The 9,803-nt window shown below is 31.5% G+C and overlaps 1 protein-coding gene and 1 pseudogene across 7 annotated transcripts; both read right to left on the bottom strand.

Annotated features, from left to right (window-relative positions):
- On the bottom strand, window positions 600–3,040 carry LOC107616721 (annotated as a pseudogene).
- Window positions 6,768–8,826, bottom strand: LOC107619363. Of its 7 annotated transcripts, none has more exons than XR_002353836.1 (5): window positions 8,558–8,826; window positions 8,348–8,466; window positions 7,954–8,024; window positions 7,532–7,554; window positions 6,768–7,028 (listed from the first exon to the last, which is right to left on the bottom strand). XR_002353836.1 is itself a non-coding variant. In XM_016321631.2 (4 exons), the coding sequence occupies exons 1-2, from the start codon at window positions 8,698–8,700 to the stop codon at window positions 8,316–8,318; spliced, it is 294 nt and encodes a 97-aa protein (XP_016177117.1). In that variant the 5' UTR covers window positions 8,701–8,826; the 3' UTR covers window positions 6,768–7,028; window positions 7,532–7,554; window positions 8,304–8,315. The 7 variants fall into 7 exon arrangements, 5 of the variants coding, with proteins under 5 accessions (XP_016177117.1, XP_016177119.1, XP_016177121.1 ...); XR_002353835.1 differs by having other exon boundaries at window positions 6,793–7,028; window positions 8,304–8,466; XM_016321631.2 differs by lacking the exon at window positions 7,954–8,024 and having other exon boundaries at window positions 8,304–8,466.

The following is a 9,803-nucleotide window of genomic DNA, read 5'->3' as shown; positions in this document are numbered from 1 at the left end:
GAAATTCATCTTGTAGATATGACAAATATTACCGGTTTTACATTTCCATAGAATTTGGTTATTAGATAGTTTATAAGTTTGTGACACTTTTCATTCCCAGTTAGTTTTTTTAGTTGAATTAGGTACACTTAATCTCAATTCTAATATTTCACCAATTTGTCGGTCTGCCTAACAATTAGGAATTGATTCTATTATTTAAGTATGGACAAGCGTTATCTTGAACTTTTTCTTTTTAATATTATATTTTTAGGGGTGAAATCCTTTAAGATAAAATAATAGTGTTCAGTGACATTTTGTGTTTCTTTCATTAAAATAATATTTTTTTAACAAAATATTAATGACGTTTTGTGTTTTAAGAATGCATCGTTAAATTCTGAATAGAAATAAGTCAATAACTATCATTTTGTTGTATTATTATGTTAATCCCGATGTTGACACGCCAATAAATGTTCATGTTTTAGATAATTATTTTTTGGGTCCGAAACCGAAAGGTCAGTATTACAATTTTTACACTTGTATTAATATGATTTAATCTTGATGTTGACACGCCTGCCTAGAAAGCCCTTTTTTTTTTACGTTTTAATTTTTTCAATTGCTTGTAAATCTGGATTCGTCAAATTTCACCTTCAATTAAAACCAACCTTAATACAATTATTAAGAGTTGAAACTTCACGTGTGTTGGTGGAACTTCAACTTGAAAGTACATACATAGCATGTGCTTAAGCCTTGGCCACAACATTTTGTCAGTGAAATACGATGTGATTCTCGAAAGTACAGGAACTAAGAAAAAACCCAAAAAAAAAAAAAATCAGGTTTCCAAGGTTAGCAAAGCAAAAACTCCTGGATAAGTTAGACACACGCCAAAAAGAGCACTGCACATGAGGATTATTTCAAGCATCATTGAAATAGCAGCTGAGGCTTAGCTCAGCTCGTTAAACCATGTGTCTCTTAATATGCTGCATCTGGGTTCAAACCTTGGTGCACCTTGATGAGTGCACCAAGTGTTGAATATAAACCCTTAAATATTGTGTGGATGAGTGTATAGTGTGGGTGTGTTGTGATACTTAAAATTGAGATTGTCCAATCCACTTGATAAAAAAAAAAAAACATCATTGAAGAAGAAAATAGTAGGTATATATATATATAACATGTTATAGACAGAGGAAAACATCCTTACCCATCACAGTAAGTAGTACCAACCATCATCCAAATCCAAGCTATTGATTCTTGGAAGGTGAAGGGTCCTACCTGTTATCAATCTTCAAAAACTCCTGTGTCACAGTCTGAGGTCTAAATCAAGCTTGAGTGGTTCCTGCTGCGGCTCCGGTTGTTGTGGAACCAAGCGAAAGCTTCCGGGCCAAACCAGATCAGTTGGCTCCTCAGCCATGAAAGGTGTCCATGCCATTCCAAGCCCTGATGATGCATATGCATCATGAAAGGTTGGTGCCACCATGGCTCCTCCACTTCCACCACCTCTGCATGGCTTTTGCACCAGTGAATGAGGCTGAACACCGAGTGATCGCATCATTGGAGTGCTCATCATGGGAAATCCCATCATGGCCATGGTCCGCTGAGANAGCTATAGAACTTCCTCATGCAGAAGTTGCATGAGAAAACTTTTGTAGCAGTGACTGGTCTTGTTTGTGATGATGATGAATCAGGGTCCCCTGCTGTTGTGAGTGATTTGCCTCCTAAGCTCAGGTTCAACCACTCTTGAGGATTATTCTCATGATCACTTTCGTCATTGTTCTTTCCTTCATTCATCATCCCTTCCCCTTGTTGTTCCTTGGCTGTTGTCAAAGTAGCCTCATCTTCCTTGATCATCATCCCTAAATTCTAATACAAGTTGTTGTGAGTGGTGATCAAAGAAAAGTTTAATTATTGAGAAAAGGGGGAAGCTTAAAGAATACCTTTTTGAAGGTGTTAGATCAAAAGTAAGAGAAGAGAAGAAGAAAACTAAAATGAAGAGAGTGGGAAGTGAGATTGGAAAGGTTCTTTTTTTTTTTAAACTATAATTTTGTGTCATCCCAATCAGTAACCCCACCTAGTGATGCTTTGTGCTATAGGGAACAATGCTTATGTCATCTTTTCAAAGCTTAGGATTCCCCATTATAATCTTTTTTCTCCTTTTTTTTCCTTTTTTCTCCTCACAAAGTACCAACCTTTCTTGGCTATCTTAGGAATAGCCATAGAAATACAAGGTTGACAATACTAAATCTTCCCCATTCATTGTCAAAATCAAATCTCACAAATTTATTTGAATTGCCTGCCATGTGTGTCTATTACCCCCATCTATGTGTATCTATCTATCTTTCTATATATCTGCCATACTTTATTTTGTTTGCTGAGTAGTGAGTAGGGTACAGATATATGATGATGGATTCCAACATGGAGTCTTCATGTTTATCCACATTGGCCACTGTTACAAGAATTTGCATTTGTGTTTTTTTTTTTTAAATTATTTCCCACCTTTATATTCCAATTGATAGTGAAAGTAGGTTCTGACTTGTGAGCCTAAGCATATGTAGGGTAGTGTGTGTTTGGCTTTTCATTGCTTCATGATTTGATGTTTTGTTGGGAGGAACTGTACCCAGCTTATTTCCAAAATAATGGTGGCTAAAAAGTTGGAAACAAGATAATGAGGTACTTCCTATTTTAGAATAGTATTTTCTGTCTGGCTATGGGCATCTACGTGGGTGTTTTCTTGTTGGGGCTTCTTGGTGTTCCCTTCCAAACTTATTGTGGCCAATGTGTGAATGCACAGTTGCCAGAAAATGCATCAAAGGACCAACTTGCAACTTGCACTACTTCATTCAGTTTTATGATTTATCTAATCTAATTCAGTGGTCCTAGATGGAGCCACTTGTACTTTGGCCTAGCCTCATCAAACTCACTCATAACATGGCAAAATTATTCACACCTTCCCTTGTAACTTGAAGTTGGTTCTTCACATCTTTCTTTTCTTTTTTCGTCTAATAGACACTGACATCTCAACAACCAATTAGACCCCAGCTTTGTGGAGTTTACATTGGAGTTTGGAGGTTAAAGTATGCATTTGCATATCACTGAATCCAAGGGAATAGCCTTGGCTGCTGTCTCATGGTCATGGTCTTTTTTTATAACCACAAGAGAGAAAAGCCAGATATTTCAAGTTTTTACTTTTTTAAGTTAGGGTGGAAGTGGACATTTTAATATATGAATTTGATGTATACATATAGATTTACCCCATAGTTATCTCACAAGAATGAATCCAAGGTAAATTGATCAAACAAGATGGTTTGTCAATGAATGGAGATCCAACAAATCCAACAAGATTAAGGTACAAGTACAGAAGTATTGTATAGAGAAAATGACAAGACAAATGTGACAGACTTGGTGACAAATACAGCAACAGAAGAAAATTAAAGAAAGGATAAATGAAAGTAACAAGCAAACAACTGCCTCTTGAAGTGTGGATGGATGAGTCATGGCTCACAATGGGATCAAATTTTGCCAAATTCTCCATAGTTGGTTATGGAAATGCAACCATTAGGCAAGAATCGGGGAATGTTCCTAGTCTGGTTTATACATATTTTTATTTTATTTTATTTTATGGTGAATTTTATGATGTAGATTTTTCTACATGTATATGTTTGTGTTGTCAAAAGAATAGTGTGACAAGTGTTTAGAAAGAGAGTAATTGAAGAGATAAGATTTGACATGTTGCAAGTAAAATGTAGTGTATTTTGTCTTATGTAACATGTAAATGATGTATTGATTAAATAGGCTAATTATATTTATATTAATTAATTATTAAAGATAATATTGGATCTTGTATGATTTTTTTTTATTTTTGGACTTTTTGAATGTACGCTCTCTCCTCAAAAATATTAACTTTACACACAAAAATTTATTAATATTTATTTCTAATGACGCAACACTATATTAACAAAAATAATTACTTTTTATAGACGGTGTAAATTGTCATCCAAAAGACCAAATATAATTACACGACTATGTAAAACACATTTTACACTGTCAATACATTAAAATTAAACTCACTAAAAATATGTGCACTCAAAATTTATATAACACCAGACATATAAAAAAACATGGTAGATACCAAGAAAAATATAAGAAAATATAGTTATTTTTTAGTATTATGTAGACAATATCTTGTTATTTTGTTTGCATTAAAATATCTATTTACAGTTGTTTATAAAAAATAATTAAAAAAATTTTCAAATACTAAAAAAAGAAAAATCTTTTAATAATTAATATTTTAGAAAAAAAATTGTCTAAAAAAAATTAAATACTTCAAGTTATTATTGGAATATTTTAGATGCAACCTATTATTTATAATTAAATTATTAATTTTTTACAATGAATAAACTATGTTATTGAGTGAATATTTAATATTTATTATGTTATTAAACAAAAAAAGTATGTCTGAATAAATTTAATAAAATTATACGATTAGTTTCTCTTTGAAGGCATAGAAGTGTGTTGAAGAAAGATGATAATTTTCCTAATATATATTATACATTCATTAATTTAATTTAAAATAAATATTAATAAATTTTTGTGTGTAAAAATTAATTATTCAGATGATATTTATTATGTAAATAAAAATAATTAATTGAATTTTTTTTTCAAGTAACATGAGTTGAAAGAAAAATTATTAACTTAGATGAAAAATTAATAAAAAAGAAAAATTCAATTAATTATTTTTCTTCCTCATGTTACTTGAAAAAGAAAATTCAATTAATTATTTTTATTTACATAATAAATATCATCTGAATAATTATTTTTATAAGATGTCAAGAATATGTAGCGTTTGAATAATATTTTTTTTATAAATATCTATATGTATCCAGAATAATATTGACAGATATATTGATATAATATTTAAATTAAATATATATTATAATTTTCATTCTTAAAAAAAATCAACTCTCCCAAAATATATATTCTCTCTTTCTGCACCATAAAAATGGCAGTATTACAAATGCTATTTTGACATCAATATTTTTTAAATAATTAAATATAATTTTTTTTTGTTTTATTAATTAAAAAAATTTAAATATATAAATAATTAATAACAAACTATTTTTATAAGATGTCAAGAATATGTGGTGTTTGAATAATATTTTTTTATAAATATCTATATGTACCCAGAGTAATATTGACAGATATATTGATATAATATTTAAATTAAATATATATAAATATTACCGTTAATTTAAATGTATGTAAATATGTAAAGTTATATGTTTTTTTGTTGGTTAAAATATGTAAATAAATACATTTTTATATTTGTGAAACTGAATATATCTAAGTCATAAAAAAAAAGAATATATTAAAATAAATAAATATTAATAAATTTTTGTGTGTAAAGTTAATATTTTTGAAGAAAGAGAGAGTAGATTCAAAAAGTTCAAAAATAAGAAAATCATACAAGGTCCAATATTATCTTTAATAATTAATTAACATAAATATAATTAGTCTATTTAATCAATACATCATTTACATGTTACATAAGACAAAATACACTACATTTTACTTGCAACATGTCAAATCTTATCTCTTCAATTACTCTCTTTCTAAACACTTGTCACACTATTCTTTTAACAACACAAACATACACATGTAGAAGAATCTTTCTTTCTACATCATAGAATCCACCTTATTTTATTTGAGGTATAATACACTCTAAATGTTATTTAGATTCAACAAAAGTTTACTTCGATTGTCAAATGTCTGATGCAACTTTTTCTGTAGTCAGGAGGGCAATTCGGTTAGAAAGTAGACTAATGATTAGAGAGATAAAGAAACTTAAAAACATTCTGCGGAGTTAAAAGAGATCTAAATATGAATACAAGACATCTCACCTAATGGGGCTTTTGTGGTTGTAGTAGTAGGTATAATACACTGCTGAATAGAAATTATTTTTTTTTTCTAATTACCAAAAAGAAAAAAGAAATTAACTTTGTCTACAGTGAACATTAAAAAAAAAAAAAATGGTAAATGGCTAAACTAAATACTTTAATTAATATATGCTAATAGTAAAGAATTACTTTTTATTTATCAACCAATTGAACTTAAGGCTCTGAATGACTGACCATCTATGTAGTATAAAAAATATATTACTACACTATCTTCATGTGTAAAAAGTACACAAAAATTACCAACGAATTATAATTCAAATAACATAATCTCTCTATATTCACTTAGAGGTTGCAAATTCGAATCTCTCTATCTTTAGTTTAAAAAAAAGAAAAAATCAGTCCGATGTTTAAAACATTACTTTCAACCAAATAATCCAATGGAGAAACTTGTACTTTTCGGTTTAAACAAGCGATATACTTATTACTTAGTTTAACTTTTTGAAGAATTACTCTTAGAAAAATTAAGTTTAAAGAATTACTTTTTAATTGTGCGTAGTTTGAATATGTTAAAAATAAGTGTAAAGAGTAGTGAAATTTCAATTCGCAAAATTAAAAATAACTTTATTTTGGTTGTCCTAAAATAGGAATTAATTTGAACAACCAAACTTAAGTGTGGGCGGAAACCAAACATTCTCTTAAGCAGTTCATACTTAATAGAATTTAAGATCATTTATGATTCAACACTTTTCCCCTATTCTTATTTCTCCGGCACAATTCCACTTTAGTTAGACTACGAAATTTGGTTAATCCCACATGTGTGCCCCCTTTCAATTCTTGCAAGAAAAATGCATCCCTCCATTTGTGTAAGGAAAAAAAAAATACTATTCCCAAAAACAGAAGTAGAAAACAGCAAACATGTACAACATTTAACCAAAAGCCACAAATAATCAAGGTCTAATTTTAATGTATTTGCAATTTGAAAAGAAAAAAGAGGTTCTTCTACCCTCTTACTGAATCAGAAATAGTCAAAATTAAGGATAGCAAAACGGATTAGGGTCTCACTTCCTACAAATGTCACTTCCCAGAAAATACTATCCATAATATATTGATCCGCCATATTCTTTAAGGCAGTTATGCAAATCCAATAGCTTTCTCACGTACCTGCAGCAACAATGCAGGTCATAAGAAAATAGAAGTACAGTAGATTACATGTCGTCAGATACAATCTTACGAAGCCAGCTCCATAGCACTTGTTTACAAGTTAATATAACATAAAAGAAACGATTCAGAATTTATATCATCACGCACAAGGACATGCATGGCATCATTTACCCTGAAACCACAAAAATACTAGGGATTTCTGGATACTCAAGATGGTAGCCACATCTAAGATGTAGATTGGCTTAAGCCAGAACCAGGATGTAACAATTTAAAGAAGTACTTTACTACTTCAACGAAAAGAAGGCAATAATTCCAATCATCATTTACATCAAAGGATAGGTGGTAACTTTATTCGCCACACCATGCCTAGCTGCCTGAAACTTCCAAATTGCCTTCACAGGCAGAATTTCAAGCAGGGGGTAACAAAAATCTCACATCTTTCAGACCAATGGATTGAAGTTGGGTGATAAGTTCAACCAAAACAATTAAAGGGGATTTAGTACCTCAACTCAGGAATCAGGATCACCTGTGAAAGGAATGAAGTTTCCCATTAGTCGTACTAGAAGAACCGATGAAAGGGTTGAACATAAAGCCGTTTCCAGGATGACTTAGGCAGGATTTTATTTTTTAGTTAAAGTAAATTTATACATAGAATAGATCGACAATAGATGGCCAAGTTGTCCCATCACATGACTTCATTGTGAGAAACCTCCATGATTCAGATTGTAAACATAGAAAATCTTATATTGAAACTGATTTCAAGGAATTTAAAAAGACAAATACCAGAAGGATATGTAGGGTATATCTCACTACTTCAGTTACTTCCTCTCTAGATATCATCAACCACTCTCACTTGTATATGGATTTAAGTAAAAACACTTTAAAACTTATAATCTTAGATTAAAGGGCGGAAAAAGGAACCTACTATGCAGCATTCTTCTCTCGCCACTGGATGATCAATGTCCTTTGCGCATCACCCATCTTTTCCATTCCTACCTATAAATTCGAATCTTAATACCTTCTCATTAACCAAGCTAGAGAGAGAGACTTGACACACTTCTACCCAATTCACCTCCGTCAAAACTGGACTAACTAAATTTAAACACTTATCTGAGCTTCTCTAAGGCAATTAATTGGAAAACACACGAAAGAAAACCAAAAAAAAAAAAAGGAGCGTTTTCAAAGAGTGGCATAAAAATGATGATGTTAAAAACGAGGTAAAACATTTTGAATGGGGGTTTTATTTATGTATCCTAGAACCAGCACAAGACTCACAAAGATACTGTACTAGCGATCTTGACAAGAACGACGGAAGGTACCATGGGAGAGCTCGCAATAAGCACGCGCGCTAACAGCAAGGTGCGATGTGAGACACGCCACAGCCATCGTGCTATGAACTGGTAACAGTGATTGAATGCACCCTAATTCCCCCAAGTTCCTGTCCCAAACACACATTCACAAATCACACTATATATATATGTATTTATTTCAAAGATTGCAAAAGGAAAATGAAATTTTGGAAGTGGAACCTGGAAGCAGGGATAGAGAAGCGGCGGGAGTGGAGGCGAGGGGCAGCGAGCGGCGGAGGACGAAGGCGGGGAGCGGATGGGCGGAGGGAAGCCCTAGCTGTGGAGATTAGTGAGCGAGAGAGAGATCCAGAACGCCATGCCATTGCTGATTTGCTTCCAATAAAAATCGAAATCTGAGAAATGAAGAACTCAACAACTGAAGCGTGAAGACTGAAGAGGGGGTTTGCGAGGGTTTTGGGATGGCACCTGTGCTAGGTTAAGCCGGGCATTCCTTAAACGCAGTCGTTTTACCTTTGGGTTGTTAACATTGGGCTTAGCCTTTCCTCTTAATAACATTTTTTTTTTGGAATCGGATGCTGGGCTTAGAACCACCCTAATTTGCTTCGGTCCAAACTCCGTTTGACCGTATATTTATCTTTATCTTTATAGTATAGTATACAAATACAAATGGGAAGCTCATTTGCTGACGTGGCGCTCATACGTTGAGTCTGGGAGTTTATTTGCTTACGTGTCGTCACTAGAATACAGAAAGGAAATTTATTGGATACACCTACACTTTTGCTCAACCTAATTGATAAGATCTTTCTCTTCATCGTTGAAGTTCACATATATGATAATCCACATTTTTTCACCTTCTTATAAAGTTAAGAAGATGACTGATAATGTGGTTTTTTTGTACAGAATTTGTTGCTTGAATTCCAACGAAATTGCGGCCAATGATGAATCCGAATTGTTGGAAAATGCTATTATACCAACTAAGCGACTATCCTCGGAGTCGAAAGATTCGAAGGTGGAAGGAAATACCTCAACTTGCAAGAAGATCAAGATTGAGAAAGAAACTTGAGAATTTGGATGCACATGTTTTGAAATATTATTTGTAAATTAACAAATTTCTATATTTTTAATAAACAACAAACGTTTAATTAAAAAAGTTTATTTAAAAATTTTAAATTTGCACTAGCTAATTAGGAAACTCTATTTAAAAATTTGAAATTTAAAATTCTAATACTAATCCATAATTAAATGACTTCTTAACCGTTTTGATTTTTAAATTTAAATTTTTTTTATTTGTCACATTTATAAATTTTTTCTGTTTACTTCGTTTACATTGTTATTTTTTAGATTATCTCAGCACAATAATAGAGATACTTTCATCTTTTTCTCTCTTTTTACTTATAAGTTATTCATTTTCAATCTCTTTATTTAAGGAAATGAAAAAAAAAAGATTTTAACTGTAAGTTGAATT

This window comes from Arachis ipaensis, chromosome B09 (assembly GCF_000816755.2).
Source record: "Arachis ipaensis cultivar K30076 chromosome B09, Araip1.1, whole genome shotgun sequence".
In the NCBI taxonomy this organism is placed as follows: domain Eukaryota; kingdom Viridiplantae; phylum Streptophyta; class Magnoliopsida; order Fabales; family Fabaceae; genus Arachis; species Arachis ipaensis.
The sequence above is the reverse complement of the archived record's forward strand: the minus strand, read 5'-3'. Positions and strand labels throughout refer to the sequence as shown.

Excerpts from the sequence above, each read along its gene's own strand:
- LOC107619363 (XM_016321631.2), bottom strand. The coding sequence starts at position 8,700 with ATGGCATGGCGTTCTGGATCTCTCTCTCGCTCACTAATCTCCACAGCT. Across the intron at positions 8,467-8,557 it reads TTCTCTATCCCTGCTTCCAG|GAACTTGGGGGAATTAGGGT; the intron begins GTTCCACTTCCA and ends TGTTTGGGACAG.